The sequence below is a fragment of the Dendropsophus ebraccatus genome, chromosome 8 (assembly GCF_027789765.1).
Source record: "Dendropsophus ebraccatus isolate aDenEbr1 chromosome 8, aDenEbr1.pat, whole genome shotgun sequence".
Lineage (NCBI taxonomy): Eukaryota > Metazoa > Chordata > Amphibia > Anura > Hylidae > Dendropsophus > Dendropsophus ebraccatus.
Window position 1 is genome coordinate 30,502,670 of NC_091461.1, and position 21,147 is coordinate 30,523,816.

The 21,147-nt window shown below is 43.4% G+C and overlaps 1 protein-coding gene across 3 annotated transcripts in view; it reads right to left on the reverse strand.

Annotated features, from left to right (window-relative positions):
* LOC138799208 (alpha-2-macroglobulin-like) overlaps positions 1-19,428 on the reverse strand; it is a 49,336-nt gene extending 29,908 nt beyond the window's left edge. For all 3 annotated transcript variants that reach the window (XM_069980092.1, XM_069980093.1, XM_069980091.1), the window contains exons 1-9: positions 19,313-19,428; positions 11,360-11,543; positions 11,083-11,242; positions 9,254-9,306; positions 9,121-9,141; positions 7,595-7,748; positions 7,427-7,511; positions 6,705-6,825; positions 1,490-1,604 (exon numbers count right to left, since the gene is read on the reverse strand). In XM_069980092.1, coding sequence (XP_069836193.1) covers positions 1,490-1,604; positions 6,705-6,825; positions 7,427-7,511; positions 7,595-7,748; positions 9,121-9,141; positions 9,254-9,306; positions 11,083-11,242; positions 11,360-11,543; positions 19,313-19,380 — 961 coding nt within the window. In that variant the 5' untranslated portion in view covers positions 19,381-19,428. The remainder of the gene's footprint in view (positions 1-1,489; positions 1,605-6,704; positions 6,826-7,426; positions 7,512-7,594; positions 7,749-9,120; positions 9,142-9,253; positions 9,307-11,082; positions 11,243-11,359; positions 11,544-19,312) is intronic.
* Positions 19,429-21,147: the final 1,719 nt, after the last annotated feature.

The window sequence follows — 21,147 nt, forward strand, 5'->3', positions numbered from 1 at the left end:
CTTTAGACATACAGTATTGTAAAAAAAGCAAGGACACTCCAAGATTTTTATTTTTTACATATGTGGACTGTTTAAAGATTTGATATCTAATCAGTATATAAAGCTGACATAATGGGGAAACTAATTAAACTGAAAAGATCAATTAGGCCATTTCCCAATTCCAAGGGCCTTTTACATAGAGTTATTATTTGCTGTATAGACCAATTATTGCTCCATGTAAGAGACCTAGCTGTCATCTGATGAACAAGCAAATGCTTATTCCTTAGCCGATCGCTGGAACCAACCTGCACCAAAAATCATTGTTGTTCGACTTCACTTTAGCGCAAATTAGTACAAAAAATCAAGATGGGCTAGTTGGTCGCTGAAAGATCCGATGCTGGCAATAAATGTCTATAGAGAGGTGAGGGAAGAGAGGGAGTTTAGCTAGAAAGACACAGAAGCCTGATTCACAGCTTAGGCTGTCTGGTACTGCTCTATAGTGTTCTCTATGCTGCTGCTTCACATAAAACTATATATATATATATATATATATATATATATATATATATATATGTAAGCATACAGCAGTAGTGTCACTTGGTAGGACCAAGGGATTACCAATAATTCCATGCGCTCGTGCAATAACCTGAAAGTCCCAATGTGCTGTCACTGTCCCTCCCCCTATGTATAGTGCGTGCTTCTTCCTGCAGATGGCACTCGGCTGTTTAGTGTAGAGTGTTTGCAGCAGGGATTCAGTGCAGGCAAAAGAGATAGGAGAGGATAGTTTAGGACAGTCCATTGTTGGTAGTTGTCTGTAGATGCTATGGGTCAGGGTTAAAGGGGTTATCCAGTGCTACAAAAACATGGCCATTTTCTTTGAGAGACAACACGACTCTTGTCCCCAGTTCAGGAGCAGTTTGCAGTTAAGCTCCATTGACTTTAATGGAACTAAGCAGAAAAACCCCGCCCAAACTGGAGACAAGAGTGGGGCTGTCTCTGGAGGAAAGTGGCCATGTTTTTGTAGTGCTGGATAACTCCTTTAACCCATTGATATCCCAGTGTGTGGCTGCTGTCAAGTCAATCTCCAGTGAATCCAGTGTCCTGGGAGAAAGCATCATTTGACGTTGTTAATTTAGCTGATCCACCAATGTTCACTGCTGTCCATGGCAGAAATTGAAGGATTGACAGGCTGATTGACATTTTTTTTTTAATTTTCATTTTCCAACCTTTGACACTGTCACAGCAACAGCTGTGGAAAAAAAAATGTTAGTCTTTAATAGTCCCACTCTTTGTATGCGGTTTGCGAATATTCATGAATTTGTGCAAATGTTTGCAAACTTCGAGAAACAAATTTCTGAGTGAATCGCTCATTTCTAATTATAACATCTCCGCCCATAATATTCATAAATAACAAGTTTTGTTCAGTGATGGACCTATGTGCAGAGTAATAACTCATTGTTTATGTCAATTAGTTGTTTATTGCTATTAATAGTAAATAGAATACACAAACCTGTTCCCTCTTCTGTAATAGTGGCCGAACCCTGTAAAAAATTCTTCATGCCAGTTTTGTTCAGCTTTAAGATCTCAGATTGGATTTCTATGGTCTGGCATCCCGATCTATCGAGCTTGTTGATAAATACAGTAGAGTTAAGATACAAGTTGTTAGAGGAATTGTTTGTAAGGAGGAATCCACACATTTCTTCAGCTCATGTAACATTGTACTTGTATGTTCTTACTGTTTATTGCTGATACTGTACATTATTATATTGCTATGCCCCTATGTGTCTCTCAACATATTTTCTCATCCTTTTTAGCCCATAGTTGTAAGAACTGACAAGCCACTGGTTGTGCCACCTAAAGGCCCTTTTCCACGGAACGATTATCGTTCGTATTCAGCCGATATCGGCCGCTACCGTCCGGTGGAATAGAGTGCAACGATCAGCCGACATCGTTCATGTCGGCTGATCATTGCAGTCGCTTGTTTTTCAACATGTTGAAAAACAAGCAACTGATATAGCAGCGATCTGCTGCCGTCGCTCCGTTGAATAGGAGCATCGGCAACAGACGCTGCTATATCCTATGGGCTGCCCGGACGATCAGCGATCCCCCGGGCAGCCCCCCCGCAGCTCCCCACCGCCCCCTCCCGCACTCACCCGCTCGCTGCAGCCGCGATGAATAGCGGCGGCAGCGAGCGGGGAACGAGGAGCAAACGAGCGCTGAGAGCGCTCGTTTGCTCCTCTAAACGACCTGTGGAATAGGGGCATAACCCTTCAGTAGGCTCCAGGAATTAAGGTTTCTTCGATGCCAGCTTGCAGGAGGCAGTGTCAGCATCAATGGAGACTGAGGATGTGATGTCCTGCGCTGACATGGTGGTCAGCATTGGTGAGCTGAATACAGTGCCACAAAATTAACAGTCGCATAAAACATTACAAAAGTTGCATATAAAGCATATCTGCTACAAATGCATACAGTATAATCAATGTTTATTAGCTTGTTGGGCATTTTGAGTCAAATGCACTTGGGGCTACCCCATACTCTGCAATGCAGAACTTCAAATGGACTGTGGCTAAAGAGTTGTGCTGTTATTGCTGCTTCTTCCCTGTGTACTTTTCTTCACAAGAATAAAGGGATAGTGTGTCTTCTTGAAAACTGGCATATAGTTAGAGATTATTTAATGATACGCCTCTGGCGTATGCCAGGTAGTAGACACAGATTCTTGCCTTCTCCCTAGTGTACACGCCAGAGCAGGTGTAGACTTTTGCGCAATGCCTGCACCAGATGCAGGGCTGGCCGACTATACTAATCTGGACTTGATATATGTCCCCCATAGAGTCTTAAAAGTCATAAAATGCTCCATGGGGAAAAAAATATGCAAAGTAGCTTTCCTCTTAATGGAAAAAAAATTCCTTTACAATACCATCTATTGGTGCTGTACCATTCCAATCAATGTTCAACCCTTAAAGAGTCTTAAGGCCCTATCAGAATCAAACAAATGGTGGGACTGTGGTTGAAGCGCTATAATACATCTTATAGCGTATATTTATTCACAATTACATATACGTGTATACATTAAACACAAACAAATATGTACAAACTAGGTGGTTATGATTGTTTACAAGTGTTAGGTATACACGCTCCCTCTGCACTAACAGCCGACACTGAGTAGCAGAAGCCCACACACGTGGACGAGCCTTCCTTAGCACGGACCACACTCTATCAGACGGCATCGCTCTAAGCACCAGTGAGACTACGGACGAGCTGCAGAGCACGCCCCGCAGCGCATCACTCTGCAAAGGAAAACATTGTGATACATTGATATCCAGAAACGGGCTTAGCAAGCATCTAAGGAACCTATACCAGGCCATAACGAAGGGACAATTAATCTCTATACTAGAGTAGATCGGACATCACTTTGGACAAATAAATATCCTAGGGGTTATCTCCCAGATTTGTTACCTGACGGACTTTGGAGTGTCTAGGGCAGCGCTTCTCAAACTGTGAGGCGTGCCTCACTGGTGAGGCGCAGCTCGCAGTCTGGTGAGGCGCAGGGTCCCTGTCTGTGCCCGACATCGGCACACAGCAGGGACTCCAGGATTAGTGACCACGCGGCCGCTCAGCTGACAGGGAGGCCCCGCGTTCTTTCTCTAGCCGCGCGTTCAGCCTCCCTCGCAGCTCGAGAGTGCGGCTCAGGCGGTGATGGATAGGTGGGCGGGCCAATCATGAGCAGGGGTGCGCTGAGGCCGTACGGAGCCTTAGTGCAACAGATTAAAAAAAAAAAATGGCTGTGCCACGAGGGGGGCTGAACAGGCGGCTGGAGGAAGTGCGCGGGGCCTCCCTGTCAGCTGAGCGGCCGCGTGAGGGGAACACTCCGTCTCCAAGTCTTGCGGTAACAGGGGGCCGGGGGACATCACGTGGAAACCGGACTTGAGGTCACCCGGTGAGTGCAGGCCCCGCAACCTCCTGCCCTCAATCTCCCGGTGGCCGCAGTCCCCCCATCCCCCCTCAGCAGAGCGCCCGGACATTGCCCCCCACCCCCGCACAATCTCCCGGCCCCCCAACCCCCCTCAGTACACCCGCACCCCCTCCCACCCATCTCACCCGGTGGCTACCCACGGCGTTCCTGTGAGTGCAGCCCCGAAGTCCCACCTCCCCTGCGGCACCTGCGGTTGCCCTAAGCCTCTTCACAGCCACACAGACCCCTGGACGCCAGCAGTGCTCTACCAGCTCAGCTCTGCTACATCATCATGCCACCAGCTCAGCTCTGCTACATCATCATGCCACCAGCTCAGCTCTACTACATCATCATGCCACCAGCTCAGCTCTGCTACATCATCATGCCACCAGCTCAGCTCTACTACATCATCATGCCACCAGCTCAGCTCTACTACATCATCATGCCACCAGCTCAGCTCTACTACATCATCATGCCACCAGCTCAGCTCTACTACATCATCATGCCACCAGCTCACTCTGACAGTGACAGGAACACTGCACATCACTCTGACAGTGCCAGGAACACAGCACATCACTCTGACAGTGCCAGGAATACTGCACATCACTCTGACAGTGCCAGGAACACCGCACATCACTCTGACAGTGACAGGAACACTGCACATAACTCTGACAGTGCCAGGAACACCGCACATCACTCTGACAGTGCCAGGAACACCGCACATCACTCTCACAGTGCCAGGAACACCGCACATCACTCTGACAGTGCCAGGAACACCGCACATCACTCTGACAGTGCCAGGAAGACAGCACATCACTCTGACAGTGCCAGGAATACTGCACATCACTCTGACAGTGCCAGGAACACAGCACATCACTCTGACAGTGCCAGGAACACAACACATCACTCTGACAGTGCCAGGAACACAGCACATCACTCTGACAGTGACAGGAACACAGCACATCACTCTGACAGTGACAGGAACACAGCACATCACTCTGACAGTGACAGGAACACAGCACATCACTCTGACAGTGACAGGTACACAGCACATCACTCTGACAGTGACAGGAATACTGCACATCACTCTGACAGTGCCAGGAACACCGCATATCACTCTGACAGTGACAGGAACACAGCACATCACTCTGACAGTGCCAGGAACACAGCACATCACTCTGACAGTGACAGGAACACCGCACATCACTCTGACAGTGACAGGAACACCGCACATCACTCTGACAGTGACAGGAATGCCAAATGTACAGAAATGGGGTAATGAGGGAAGAGGGAGCTACCACAGGAAGAGGAGGTTAAGAGTAGAATCGAATCATGCTAGCGCGTGTGTGTGTGTAAGCTGCCAGGTAGGGTATGGAGAAAGAAATGCTGCACTGTGGGGCTGGTTTACAGGTGGAGCAGTATGTGGTAATGGGTTACTGCAGGTGGAGCAGTATGTATTTTCTGCACTGTGCTGGTGGTTTACTAAAGGTGAAGCAACATTTATTTCTGCACTTTTGTGTTGTTTTGACGCTATGGGATATTATGTGCACTACGTGGCGGTATCTGGCGCTTCATAGTGGTATATGTTTGTTGGTGAGGCCCGAGCATCAACATGGATTGCCGGGTGAGGCCCGAGAACAAAAAGTTTGATTAGCACTGGTCTAGGGGGTTTCCCTCGTATCTCTATTGGGGTTACCCCCCCCCCCCCCGACACACACTGATGTGACTGACATCAGAATTAGAGATGAGCGAACCGGCCGAGGTTTGGGTTCGTATGAACCAGAGCCATAGGCTGTATCCCAGTTATCCAGGCGGTCCTCAGGCTGTATCCACCCTCTCCACGGAGCGGGCAGACAGCGGGAATCAGAAGCCGAGAATTCAGATTCATACAAATCCGAACCTCGGCCGGTTCGCACATCTCTAATCAGAACATCAGCCTCCATTGGATCAGACGATCATCCTAATCAAGGCATATCCCAAACATTTACCAACACTCTTCCTATTCCCTGAGGAACTTGTCGCCACAGAACAAGGGGAACGCATTGGAAAAACGGAAGAAGGGATTTCATAACAATAATTGACAACCTATCTCTATACCTGCCATTGAATACGTCATGTATTGATCTAAATATACCAAAAACCATTGACATCAGTGATGGGACAGACAACTACAACCCGAGTATAGGATTAGTCCCTCCTGACATTTGGGGACGCCTAAACCATTGGGTCCCACCCCAGCAATAGGCAGGGCGCAACAGGGGTGACCCATCTTTTATCCCTAACACTTGTAAATAGTCATAACCACCTAGTTTGTACGTATTTGTTTGTGTTTAATGTATACACGTATATGTAATTGTGAATAAATATACGCTATAAGATGTATTTTAGCGCTTCAACCACAGTCCCACTACTTGTTTGATTCTGTTTAGAATCTTGGGACTGTGGGAACTCCAGACTCATAAAATCAACGGGTTCCTCCACCCAACCATAGGATTAAGGCCCTATTACACTGAATGAATATCAGCCATTCCTGCTGGTAATTGCCCCCCTTTAAGAAGGGGAGAATTACCCATATGTAGACTGTAGCTGTTTAATGGTTTTTATGCTTAGAAAAAATAGTCCAGCTCACAAGTATCTGAGAGAGAAAAAAGCTGGGTACTCTCAAGTTATTGAGGTAAAGGAAAAAGAGATAATGTCGGTATCTTATGGTGTTTAATAACTAAATAAATAAAGTTAATTATTTATTTATTTATTTGTTTTGTAGATTTCTCACCTTTCCGAGGAAATGAGCACAAATAGGAGATTCCTCAGATGTTTCTCCATGCCTACTTCTGTAATATTGCCTACAAATGGAAGTGGTAAAATTCCCTTGGGCTGGCTTCCCATAGGTGTACCTAAATGTAAGCAAAATTATAGAGTATCAATATATTTCTGAAGAGAAATACATGTTTTTCCACTCCCAACCCATATATCTGTGATTTTACAATAAAAAGCTGAAATCTGACTTAGTCCCTGATTCAGATGAATGATCCAGTCATTGCTCATGTGGTCATGATGGCACAATCTTTGAGCACCTTAGAATTCTACAACTCTCGATTTTGTGCTGGTTATGGGCTCTTTGTACAGCTAGGAGCATCTAAATATGCAGGAAACCATTGTTTTGCTTAGATCTTTACTTGCCAAATTGAGGTTAAAGTAATTTATAAAAATGATTATTGTGCATAGAGCTGCACAATAATCATTTTTTATCTAATGTTACAGTTAAGAACAGCAGTTTTCCAGCTCATCACCCGACACAGTTTATTGATGATCTATAAGAGCAAAAAATAAAAGCAGGTTACATGAGACCACCTACCTCCTACGCGTTTAGACCACTCTGGTCTTTAGTCATGGCAGTTATGCTTTAAATCTTTTATATGGCTCTGTTTTAGGTTCTTGAAGATATCCTGCAGCTCAATATAGTATGCAACTCAATGTAATGGAAAATAAACTCACCTGCCGCAGATTGTAACCGGGAATTGCACACTGTTGAACATAACAAACTTTGGAAACAGAAGATTGACCTCAAATTTTGGGAGCACTGAAAGAAACATATTGGAGAAAAGTCCATTATCATACAACTTACTGTTATATCGAGATATTTAGATATGAGAATGTTCTCACCATATTCCTCCACACTGAAGGTCTGGGCAAAGTTCTTGGTTTTGATGGTATACATCCCTAATGGGGGCTCGGAGGAGAGTAGTAGGGAGAGATCAGCAATTCCCTGGCTGAGGTTCACATTTAACCATTGACTGATCCTGTTTCTGCCTGGATCCTAGTGGAACATCTATATATTGGAGATTATCAATATACCATGCTGTGTAATATGTATATTATTTGTAGATTAAACTGAAAAAAAGTGTCTTGCAGTTTGTAATTTTAGTTAAAAGAGTTGTCTGCTTTAGAAAATCCAATATCTTAGAAGGGAATTATAAAGTAATAGAAGGAGAATGGATTGGAGGCTTACTACAAAGAGAGTTTGCCTGCAAGTTCTAGCAGTACATGGACAGTGCATTGAATTGTAAACTGTGTAATTCTTTATTTCTCCTGTGGTGGCGCTGTAGGTGATTTAAACATATGCTGCATTTTTCTTCTGCAGATTACAGACTCAGAATTATATCAGCAAAACCTTCTAATTAAAGTAAAATGAACAAAGCAGAGAATCCAGAATATTGGCCCAGATTTACCAGAAACCATATTTGTATCCTTATTATGTCTTGTCCTGTGATGGGGAATCTTTGGCCTTTCAGCTGTTGCAAAACTACAGCACTCATCATACCAGGGCAGTCAAAAACATATTGTTGGCTGTTCCGGGCAATTGTTGGTTTGCAACAGTTAGAGACCCGAAGATTCGTCATCCAGTCTAAGTTCAGAACAACCATTATTTGGCTTAAACTGCACCAGAATTCTGGCTCATTTCTAGGCACAGTATTGCATCATATGCCACAGCCCTTCACTAAAGCCACAGCCCTTCACTAAAGCCACACCCCTTTACTAAAGCCACACCCCTTTAAACAGAAAAGTGGCAAAATGTGTATAAACCTTTTTCTTAATGCAAATTATGCCACATTTTTGGTGCATATTCAATGGAAATCTGCTCAAATGTGTTTTATTATTATTATTATTATTGTATATTATTATTATTATTATATTCTATATTATTTTATTTTATTCTGTTGTTAGATATAATTAGTTGTAGTAGAAATGTAAGCAATATTATAAAAAAATGTAGTTATTGTCATATTAATATAATTAAAATGATTGATAAAATTACTATGAGGCTGGGTTCACACTACGTATATTTCAGTCAATATTGGGGTCCTCATATTGCAACCAAAACCAGGAGTGGATTAAAAACACACAAAGGATCTGTTCACACAATGTTGAAATTGAGTGGATGGCCGCCATTTAATGGCAAATATTTGCTGTTATTTTAAAACAACGGCTGTTATATTGAAATAATGGCCGTTATTTACTGTTATTTGGCGGCCATCCACTCAATTTTAACATTATGTGGACAGATCCTTTCTGTGTTTTTAATCCACTCCTGGTTTTGGTTGCAATATGAGGCCCACAATACTGACTGAAATATACGTAGTGTGAACCCAGCCTTAATCTGATAATATTAACTACATTGATATACTAACCTGTATTTCAACTATTGGAATCTGAAGAAAAAAAAAAAAAAAGAACAGTTATCGTGGTTGTGTGTTGCCATTAGCTTTATGATGTACTAGATCTTAAAGGGTGCTTAGAAATTGTAAAGGTAACCAAACTTACCATAATGTTTTCTGGGTTGAAATCTTCATTAATGGACATAACTCTGAATCTCACTGTAACAGTTTACATCTAGTTTATTAATAAGAACTTGAACATATTTAGAAAAACACATATTCATTGCTCACACTCTTCTGGAATAAAGACAACTTCACAATCTCTACACAAAGACTGATTGTCTTGTGGGTAAGAATAAAGCTTAGGGGCCTATTAGACAGGCCGATGGCGCCCCGATCAATAATGTAAACAAACGATGATCTGCTAGATCGGTGCTGATCAACCCTTATTTACTGAGCCTATTACACAGTTCGAAGGGTCGCATGGACACCGTTAGTGATGTCCATGCAGCCCTTGGCCTAAACTCTTATACCATATCTTCCATGCTTCCAGTCTTTCTTCTCGGAGCCACCATGGCCAGTGATTGGCTGAGTGGTCTGCCTGCTCAGACAAGCCGCTCTGAAGCTGCAGCCTTGGCACCGAGCGTGAAGCTTAGGGCACAAGAAGACCAGGAGCGGAGATAATGTATACCAGTTCATTCAATGTGCAAAAGAAGGGTCCGTGGAGTCTCAGTTACGAGTCTCAAAACACGGGAATAGCCAGATATCCCTCCAGGCGAGGGAAGCCTATTGCCAAGGGGGTGCCTCCCAGTGGGGAGTAGACCAAACCACCCTGATACGTAACCCCTTAAGTCCCACTCGGTTGCGAGTATTGGAACATAAATAGGGAAACACCAGGGTGGCCCCTTTTACGTCAAAGTCTAACTCTGTGGCGAGTATTGCAACATGACAAGGGTTTACCAAGGCAGGCATCAATCCACAGACAATCGTTTTGGGGTAGTTGCCCCTCGTCAGTGTAGCTAACAGGGGCAATGAAAAATAGACCAACAAAACACAGCAATCGCTGAACTCAGGGAGACCAGCGACAAAAAAAATCAATTGGAGTACTCACTGAAGAGTCTCCACTGATGCATTGCCCCCTATACATTTAAATATGCAAAAGAAGGGTCCGTGGAGTCTCAGTTACGAGTCTCAAAACACGGGAATAGCCAGATATCCCTGCAGGCAATAGGCATTAGGCTTCCCTCCCCTGGAGGGATATCTGGCTATTCCCGTGATTGCTGTGTTTTGTCAGTTTATTCAATAGTTAGCAGTTGGCCGCGCATCTCTATTACATGTAGCAATGTGCGACCACCAACCAATGATTTTAGGTCCAGACTTAAAGACATGATCGGCTCATGATAATTGTCATCGGCTGATCATTGTCTCTATTACATGAGCGATAATTGGCCAACTCGACCTGATTTGGCCGATTATTGCTCCTGGTAATAGGGCCCTTACCCTCTGTTTAGGCTTCCTTTTTTCCAGCTCAAGTGCTGGTTTCTGTGTTTTCACTTGGGAGCAGGTCCTGACGACTCTGCAGCCAATCACCATACACAGTAGTGCACCATCTTGCCCAGTGATTGGCTGAGTCAGGAGGTTTTGCTCCAAAGTGCTTGTGTCAGAGGTGGGAAAAAGGTAGAAGATCAGGGGACAAAGTGAACAGGAGCTGTGGGAAACCGAAGATTGGTATGTATGTTCTCTTTTCTTTTCCTTTTTAGCACCCCCCCCCCCCCCCCGGTTAGGGCTTGAATATCTCTTTAATAATGTGCCAGATAGGCACCATACTATAACAAAAGTAACATAATTACATTGAAAACAGTTTAAAGAACAGGGCTGAGCTGCAACATACTCTATGCAGGAGAATGATGATGTTTTTGGGACAAAAACATTACAGTAATTGGAAAATTAAAAACAAAAACTCGAGAACACTAGAACACATTTTCATTCTCTTACCCATTTGGCCGGGCTTGTAAACAGCTTTGTCTGTCTGGATCAGAACGTTGGTTATTTGCTTCCTCACAAGCACCTTACTAGTGTTAGTTATAGACTCATCCACAGTCTTAATACCAATAGTTAGTGTTCCGATCTCTTTATCTTCCTCAGGGATTGGAACCTGTATAGAAATATAAGCAGAATAGCTGCAGACTTTGCATCCAAGGGAGATCCATTTTTGTGGGGGCCTGAGCAAGCAAAAGAAATGTGACTATGGTGCCTGTACTAGACCATTTACCTGTAGGTTGAGGCAGGTAAATATGGAAGCTTCTTGGAAGGTCTTTTGTATTAGTGTTGTGTTCTTCTTGCCCAGGTTAAGTAATATTTCTACATTGCTTTCACCCTGAGCTCCCTCCAATTGTAAACAGAACTTTTCAAGACGATGAGCCTTCAAGACTGAGGGGAAGATGACAGCATGGTGCCTGAGATGGAGAAAAGAACATTTGACAAAGCTGTAGGTAGGTGAAACTTTATGGGGACAGTAATTTTTTTTCCAGTTATTTCTCTTTGTTTTCTATGTTTTTATTTTTCTTTCCCCACAGCCGTATGCGAGCTTGCATTTTTTTTGTGGAACTAGTTGTATCACCCGTAAAATGTAATGCGCAGTTGAAACAATAAATATTTATATTTATGGAGTGAAATTTTGGAAATTTCTGGAAAGTGGATTCTGGAGATTTTTTGGTTTGTACACTGTTTACTGTACTGTACTACTTTAAAAAAAAAATGGAAAAACATAAGTTGCTTTGCATTGCCATATTCTGACCCATATAACTCCATCTACAGAGAAGTGTGAGAGATGATTTTCTGCGTATTGTGCAGAAGTTTCCATTGGCATTATATTGACAGAGATGAGACTTTTTGATTGCTTTAATTCCACATTTTTTGGGATGCAAAATGACGTAAATAATGTCAGTTCAGTTTTCTTTCTGTTTACAAAATTTGCCATTAAAATTCTTTGCTGTTTAATTACTAATTGAGAATACTGAAATGCTAAACAGCGCTCCATAGTGTAAAACCGTATGGCTCCAGACACTGCAAGTGGAAAAGTTGGAAACTCTCACCTGAGATAGTTGTTCAAACGCGAGTCACAACACTCACAAGGGCGTAAACCAAAGTTGAACTGCAGCCACTCCGCTATATCCTCACCGGGATAAACAATAGACTAAAATACCTCTACTCCAATACAGGTGCAACGGGCGCAGGTCCAAAAATAATATAAAAGTATTGGAGAAAATAAATACATTTATTAGACATAACGCATTTCAAAGTTGAACTGACTTCTTTCTCAAGTGTCAAATCGATGCGATATGACACTTGAGAAAGAAGTCAGTTCGACTTCAAAACCCGTTGTGCCTAATAATTTTTTTTTTTTACAATACTTTTATATTATTTTTGGAACTGCGCCCGTTGCACCTGTATTGAAGTGGAGGTATTTTAGTCTAATAGAGAATAGAGAACAGACCCAACAGATACTGTTTAAAGTATCAAAAAGTATTACTGGTGGCAAGAGGTGGCAAGCTTCACAAATTTTTTTTTTTTTTTTTTTTTTACAATACTTTAATATTATTTTTGGAACTGTGCCCGTTGCACCTGTATTGAAGTGGAGGCATTTAAGTCTAATAGAGAATAGAGAACAGACCCAACAGATACTGTTTAAGGCTATGTTCACACTATGTAAAACTACATCCGTAGTTCTCGCCACAGAACTACGGCCGTAGTTTTGCGGGGTGGAACACAACCTTACTTTCAATGGGATCCCGGCCGGAGCGTACACAAATCGTATACGCTCCGGCCGGGATCTATGCGGCGCCGCAAAGAAACTGACATGTCAGTTTTCTGCGGCCGGAATTCAGTGAATTCCGGCCGCAGAACGACCTGTCAGTTCACACAGTGAAGCAAGCGGCTCTGGCTATGGGAAGCGGCTGTGCTATGGGAAGCTCTGATGCGGGCACGTGCTGATGCGCCCGCATCAGAACTCCGCGGCCGGAAAGATCATCCGGCCGTCACTTAAGTACGGGCTAAGACCCGTACTAAGATCCGGGCTAAGACCGGCCGTTCGCTAAGATTCGCGAATTGAATCTTAACAAATTTCATTAAAACAGACAAACTATACTATCTACAAAACTGGGACTATTACAGAAGGAAGAATTTGTTAAAGCATGTTGTTGTAAAAGTGTCAAAAATTGGAAAATCACAATTTAAAAAGCCAATCATCCAATTTCCAACATTCCTCTCCTCACTGTCCCTATATCACTCTGTAAGGGCACATACACACTACGGTATCGCGCCCGCATGCTCCCACTTAACTCATGAGCCCGCGCCCATGTGCAGATTCAGCAGTCTGCCCAAAGAATTTACATGCGTGAGGGCAAGCGGAAGAATTCCGCGGGATAATATCCGCGGGATATTATCCGTAGTGTGAATGCACCCTTAGTCTCTCCCTGCTCTGCTCTGCCTGCTGCCATCCTGCTCTCTCCTCCACACACAGCTGACTGGCCATCTCTGTTAACAAATCCCATTATATATAGGGTGAGCAGGAGGTGCTGACATCACAGAGGCAGCTGATTGGATGGGTACTAAGGATTATGGTTAATCCCTTTCTCCTGCCCTAAGACACTCCAGACAGCATGTGTGGCCACCATTTTTTTTTCTTTTGCAAATTTTCGAAACGAACTAGAGTGAATTCACTTTGCAGAACAAAGTGAAATGACAGCGCAATTCCCAGCAAATCTCAATTTGCCAGATTCTCTTCACTCACCTCTACTGGTGGCTAAAGAATTTAGATGCAGTCCTAGGGAGTTCTGGAAAACACGGGTATAGCCTATGGGCCCCTGCCACTATTAGGCTGCATTTATATGTCTGTGATATATGGGTGTTATAGGTTCCATATACTGGATGTATATCACGGGATGAACACTTGACCTTTCACAGGACCTCCTGCATCATAATTCATTAAAAGGCCTTATATGAGTCTGTAGATTAAAAAATAATGGTTATGGCGTCTGGAAGACAAGGAGGAAAAATGATAACGCAGGTTATAAGGGGTTAAAAAAACACAGGTAAAAGGTATAAACTTATTGGGTTGTCAATGCCAATATAACCTATATATAAATCCACAAACACACGTGTACGGTATTAGAAATGAGTGAAGGGACTTCCTGCCGACTCGTTAAAGGGGTATTCCCCCCAAAATTATTTTTGCATTAATACATTGACCACCCATAACTTTCCATCTTTCCAAGCCCCCATGCCCCCCCCCCAGATCGCATCTGACAGTGGCCTCCCCTGAAGCTCACCGGCATCTGTTCAGTGACTGCCAGTGCCTGCGGCAATACCCCCCCTCCAAATCACGGACGGCCGCCAGCGGCACCCCCGCCCACCCCCATCTGACAGTGGCCTCCCCCGAAGCTCCCGCCGATGTTGACCGGCAGCAGCCCGCTACCCCCCCACCAAGATCTCGTGGTGACCAGCACAATCCCCCCCCCCAGCTATCACCCTCCCCAGATCTCCCCGCTCCCCCCCGCATCTCATCTAACATCTAGTGACCGGCACCCGCGGCAAACTCCTGCCCTGGATCCCATCTGACAGTGGCCTCCCCCGGCATCTCTTCAGTGACTGGGCATTCCTCCCCGCATCACTCCTGACCGGTAGCGGCCCCCTCCCCACCCCAGCCGCATCTCATCGGATCACGGACGGCCGCCAGCTAAACCCCCCTGACTCACCCTCAGCACACCGAGCATTCCTCAATCAGTCACGGAGTTCCTGAAGCGGCACCTGCCTGTGTTCCCCCCCCACTCGCCGTAGCTCACAGCTGACCTGCAGCCCCCTGTGACTCAACTAACTAAACTCTGCTATGCAACACTCTCGACTCTGCTACGCAACACTCTCAATACTGCTATGTCACTCTGCTATATCTTGTGGATGCAAATAGCGGAAAAAAAGCGTCAAACTCCTAGGTGCCAGCGCTGCCTCAGAGGAATCACAGGAACGATGATGGTAATATTTAAAAAGTTTATTTAGAATACGCACAGAGTATTACGCGTTTCAAAAGCATAAGCTTTCTTCCTCAGATAGTTGTGCATACAGAGTATAGGACAGTGGGAGTTTAAAAGGACTGAGAGGATTGAGAAAAGGGCGCCAATCCCGCCCATTAATGTTGCTAGGCAATAATATAAACAACACAGTAGGTACACAAACACTAATCAATACAGTTGTATACATAGAGTTGATGTAATGATAAGGCAAAAGGTATATATTACACTGCAGCTATTGGGAGCTAGAGGTAAACTGCAGCTGGTAGTGGAAACTGAGGAGGGGATTATAGCATAACAGGGATAATGTATATATACACAAGTATAGATAGGTAAACTATTGGAATAAATTCATGATGATAAATGAATACCTAGATGTATATAAGGATAACATAAGGGGATTAGAGGTAAACACATTCCTCAGGGGGTATATTAACACATAAAATCATTGAATTAGTGATAAAACCATATCAAGGGAATAAAATCATGATGGTGAATAGTCTATATCAATATAAATAAATAAATAAATAAATAATAGTAGGATAAATTCATGGGGGATAAAAGAGAGAATAATGATAATAATTAGTAATCAATGATAAAAAAAAAAGGAAAAAAAAATATATATAATGGAATTTTATATAATGGATATATTCATGGGGGATGATACATGGAATAATTGGTAATAAATAATCAGAAAAATAAGACATAGGAACATGGTGATAAACAAACAAACAAACAAACAAGCAAACCACTATATCTATGATAGTATATAAGAATATAAATAAGAATGAACTGCACCAAAATATTGGTATTAATATTAGTAAAGGCAAAGCAAAATCTTTAGCAGGTGGCATGTTATATGACATTAATACACGTTTTCTATATATTCATTTAATCCTTTAGGAACCAGGGTCTTAAGCTTATAGATCCAAAAATTTTCCCTTTTGCGCAGGGATTGGAATCTATGACCACCTTTGGGGATCTGCTCGATGGGGGTAATGCGGAAGGCGCTAAAGTTGGAGTTAGTGCAATCGATGGCATGTCTGGATACACTATGTAGATAGAACCCCTTCTCCACATTAGCTCTATGTTGGTTCATTCTGCTCCTGAGGGCTTGGGTTGTGCGACCTATGTACTGAATTCCACATTCTACATTCTAGTAGGTATACAACATAGGTTGACCCACAGTTCAGGAAGTTCTTTATTGAAAAAGTCTCACCGGTGACTTTAGACTCAAAATGTGTGGTTTTATGTGTTATATTGGAGCAGCGCTTGCAGGCTTGAACGCCACACTTGTAGCTACCTGTGATGGGGGGCAAGAAAGATGTATTTGTTGGTTTCTGGGATTCACAAGACTTAGCTTTTTTCAGTTTACTTGGGGCGAGGATGTTTTTCAGGGAGCAGGATGTTCTGAAGGTGACTTGGGGTTTTTTGGGACTATGTCGCAGAGAAAGGGATCTTGTTTTATTATATTCCAGTGTTTAAACAGGATGTTTTTGATGGCCTTGTGATTAGATGAAAAGGTGGTGATGAAATTGAGGCCAAACTCCATGGTTGTCTCTGGGTTTTTGCTGGATTGTAGACATTGTTTCTGGGTAAGGGATCTAGCTCTGGAGGCGGAATGCTGAACCAGAGACCGGGGGTATTTCTTAGCTTGGAACCTTTTCACAAGGATTTTGCTTTGCTTATTATAATCGCTTGTATTGGTACAGTTACGGCGGATACGGTTTTGGTTTCCTGCAATCTCATTACATTTATCTGTAGCGATCTGCATCTAGCTCCCAATAGCTGCAGTGTAATATATACCTTTTGCCTTATCATTACATCAACCCTATGTATACAACTGTATTGATTAGTGTTTGTGTACCTACTGTGTTGTTTATATTATTGCCTAGCAACATTAATGGGCGGGATTGGCGCCCTTTTCTCAATCCTCTTAGTCCTTTTAAACTCCCACTGTCCTATACTCTGTATGCACAACTATCTGAGGAAGAAAGCTTATGCTTTTGAAACGCGTAACACTCTGTGCGTATTTTAAATAAACTTTTTAAATATTACCATCATCGTTCCTGTGATTCCTCTGAGGCAGCGCTGGCATCTAGGAGTTTGGCGCTTTTTTTCCGCTATTTGCCTGCACTTCTACGGGCCCCTTTGGGAGCATCCCGGTCTGTCTCTCAAAGCTAGCTGCTGCCCTGAACACAGACGCCAAGTTGAAACAGGACACAGTACCCCATAAAGGGGTGATATGCAACAAGCACAAGGGGCTTTAAGGTGAGCCTCCATCTACCTTTCCATTTACCCATTGGTACCTACGGTATTACACGAGGCGCCGCCTCCTGCCTTTCGCTTTTTTTCCTTTATCCTATATATCTTGTGGATATCAGCTCTGCTACATCATGGACCAATCAGACATAAGCATTGTATGATGGGAGATGTTGTTTTCTGGCCGGCGACAAGTTGGATATAGTACGGCTCTTTAAAAAAACTCACAACTATGGAACGGAAGCAGCTAGAAAGACGGGAGCCAGCTCAAAATTCTCAGGGGGACTTGGTGAGTAAGACCAGCTAGGTTTGGGAGCATTTTATTTTTTTTAGCTCTTGGGGGGAATACCCCTTTAAGGAAAATTTGCAAAAACAAAACAAAATGGCAGCTGCACATGCTGTCTGGAGCATCACTGGGCGGGAGAAAGGGATTAACTATAATCCCTAGCGCATGTCCAATCAGCTGCAGGCCCCTCTGTGATGTCAGCACCTCTCCCTCTATAAAAGGCTGTACGGTAATGGAGGTGGCCAATTGGCTGTGTTTGGAGGAGAGAGCAGGATGGCAGGAGGCAGTTACAGCAGAGCAGGGAGAGACTAACAGAGCGATATAGGGACAGAGAGGAGAGGAATGGTGGAAATTAGATGACTGACTGGCTAATTGAAAAAAAAAAAATTATTGTGATTTTCCGATTTTTGACACTTTTACAACATGCTCTAAAAAATTTGCCCACTATTGTAGCTTCTATAGTTTTGGCTGTTTTCAAGAAGTTCGTTAAGATTTGATTCAGGAATCTTAACGAGTTTAAGGTGAGCCTCCATCTACCTTTCCATTTACCCATTGGTACCTACGGTATTACACGAGGCGCCACCTCCTGCCTTTTGCTTTTTTTCCTTTATCCTATATATCTTGTGGATATCAGCTCTGCTACATCATGGACCAATCAGACATAAGCATTGTATGATGGGAGATGTCGTTTTCTGGCCGGCGACAAGTTGGATATAGTACGGCTCTTTAAAAAAACTCACAACTATGGAACGGAAGCAGCTAGAAAGACGGGAGCCAGCTCAAAATTCTCAGGGGGACTTGGTGAGTAAGACCAGCTAGGTTTGGGAGCATTTTATTTTTTTTAGCTCTTGGGGGGAATACCCCTTTAAGGAAAATTTGCAAAAACAAAACAAAATGGCAGCTGCACATGCTGTCTGGAGCATCACTGGGCGGGAGAAAGGGATTAACTATAATCCCTAGCGCATGTCCAATCAGCTGCAGGCCCCTCTGTGATGTCAGCACCTCTCCCTCTATAAAAGGCTGTACGGTAATGGAGGTGGCCAATTGGCTGTGTTTGGAGGAGAGAGCAGGATGGCAGGAGGCAGTTACAGCAGAGCAGGGAGAGACTAACAGAGCGATATAGGGACAGAGAGGAGAGGAATGGTGGAAATTAGATGACTGACTGGCTGATTGAAAAAAAAAAATTATTGTGATTTTCCGATTTTTGACACTTTTACAACATGCTCTAAAAAATTTGCCCACTATTGTAGCTTCTATAGTTTTGGCTGTTTTCAAGAAGTTCGTTAAGATTTGATTCAGGAATCTTAACGAGTTTTAACAAAAATTTGCGAAGCTCACAAAACGAATTTCTGGCTCATTACTACACAGCATGCATGTATGTCTTATGTGCTTTGCATTGATTAATTCAGTTAAATGTAATTTAATTCATCTTGAACAATATTTTACAATTTATAGTTTATCAGGTTTTCTACAGTGAGCAATAGATTACTCACAGTGGGGTATTGGAAATGAAAGCTGTTAATGCCCACATAGAAAATACAGCATATATGTATATGTGTATGCATACATAAGCTGCACAGTATACATACAAACGTAAACCCCAGCTACTCACAGTTTTGCTTCCATTACCCATGGGATTTGCAATAAGAAGAGTCCCACACATAATGCACTGGACACCATGGTGTGAGGTGACAGGGAAGCTGCTAACGGATGATTGTACTTTGTAAGTCTGTGCCTCAATATTTTACATTTGTACACTTCCCCCGCACAATATTGTAATTGTACAGACAGGATGAACATTGCCCTGATTCACAGCATAACAAATATTTGTAAAGCACCCGCTGGACAAAGCTTTAGAGAAATTTCAAGCAAATAAATTAAATAAAAAAAAAATTGGATCAATTTTTGGTTGTTGCACAATTGTATACTGGCAGATGTTTATTAGCAGAGAAGTTTCTAGGCAATTTAGTAAACTGGGTGAATCTCAAAAAGTGCGCCCCTCCCCAGTTCAGATACTGTTGAGAATCATAGTTCTGATCCTGAACAAAAGACACTATATATAGAATATCGTAGTAGGAAGGACCCCTAATAGATAATATCCCCCATTAGGAGGGTGGTCCCTGTAGCTGATATCCCCCATTAGATAGGTGGCCTCTTTAGTCAATACCTCCATAAGGTAGGTATCCCTACCTGACCCCCGCAGGTAGTTTCCCCTATTAGGTAAGCCCTCCAAACAGGGGTTTGCATTAGGTAAGGCCTCCTACCAGATGCTTCACTAGTTCACTGCAAGCAGATTAAGGCTATGTTCACACTACGTATAAGTACGGCCGTTGTTGCCAGTGCGCCTGTGAACACTGCCTATTGATCTATGGGATCCCGGCCAGAGCGTATACATATGGTATACGCTCCAGACGGGAACCCATGCGGTGCCGCAAATATCTAGCATATTAGTTTTCTGCGGCCGCTATTCAATGAATTGCGGCCGTAGGAAACCCTGTCAGTTCGCACAATGAAGTGAGCGGCTCCGGCCGCTTGCTTCATTGTGTGCTGTTGGAGGTTCTGATGCGGGCGTGCGCTGATGCGCACGCATCTGAACGCTGTGGCCGGAAAGATCATGCATTCTAGTGTAGGGTGCACAATGGGTGATGCCATCATGCAGACTAAGGAGTTTTTCAGGACCATATATTATGTCCGAAATCCTAAAAAATTTGTCCGTAGTGCATCCGTAATGCATATTTTTCATGGATCCGCAAATATTGAATGTGTAGCAGGTCATTCATTATATGTAGCAGGTTGGTCATGGAGCCAATTTCCAGATACTGTACTTAGATTGGCTCCTGAGACCTGTATTAAAAAATATCCCCTCCTATGTCCATGATTTGGATATTTCTTAGAAACATTGGGACCATTCTGTTGGCCAAGCAATTTCCAGTTGGTCAGCATTAGTGATGAGCGAGCATGCTCGTCCGAGCTTGGTACTCGATCGAGTGTTAGGGTACTCGATGGTACTCGTTACTCGGATGAGCATCTTGCGATACTCGACAAAATCTCATCATCCGTTTCCTGTAAGTTTGGGCGCTATTTCTCATCCAATAAACATGCAGGAGACTCTTTGGTGCATCCTGCGATCACGTGGAACCCATACATGTCGCTAGCAGCGACTGGTTGGCCAGATCAAATGACCCTGCCATATAAAAAGCGCAGCCGGCAGTATTCGCTTCAGACGTATGGTGGAAGAAATTAGGGACAGAGCTGCTGCTGGTCAGGGAGAGTGTCAGTGTAGGATTTAGCATTCCAGTAGGCAGGGAATACTAGCAATACAAACAAACAGCCCTTTTCAGGGCTTCAAAGCGTTTTTTAATAGTATTACTACAGACTGCTGGCTGGGACTTGCAGTGCTGCTACCACAATTTCAGCAGCACACTGTGGTGATCGGCTGCTGGCAGA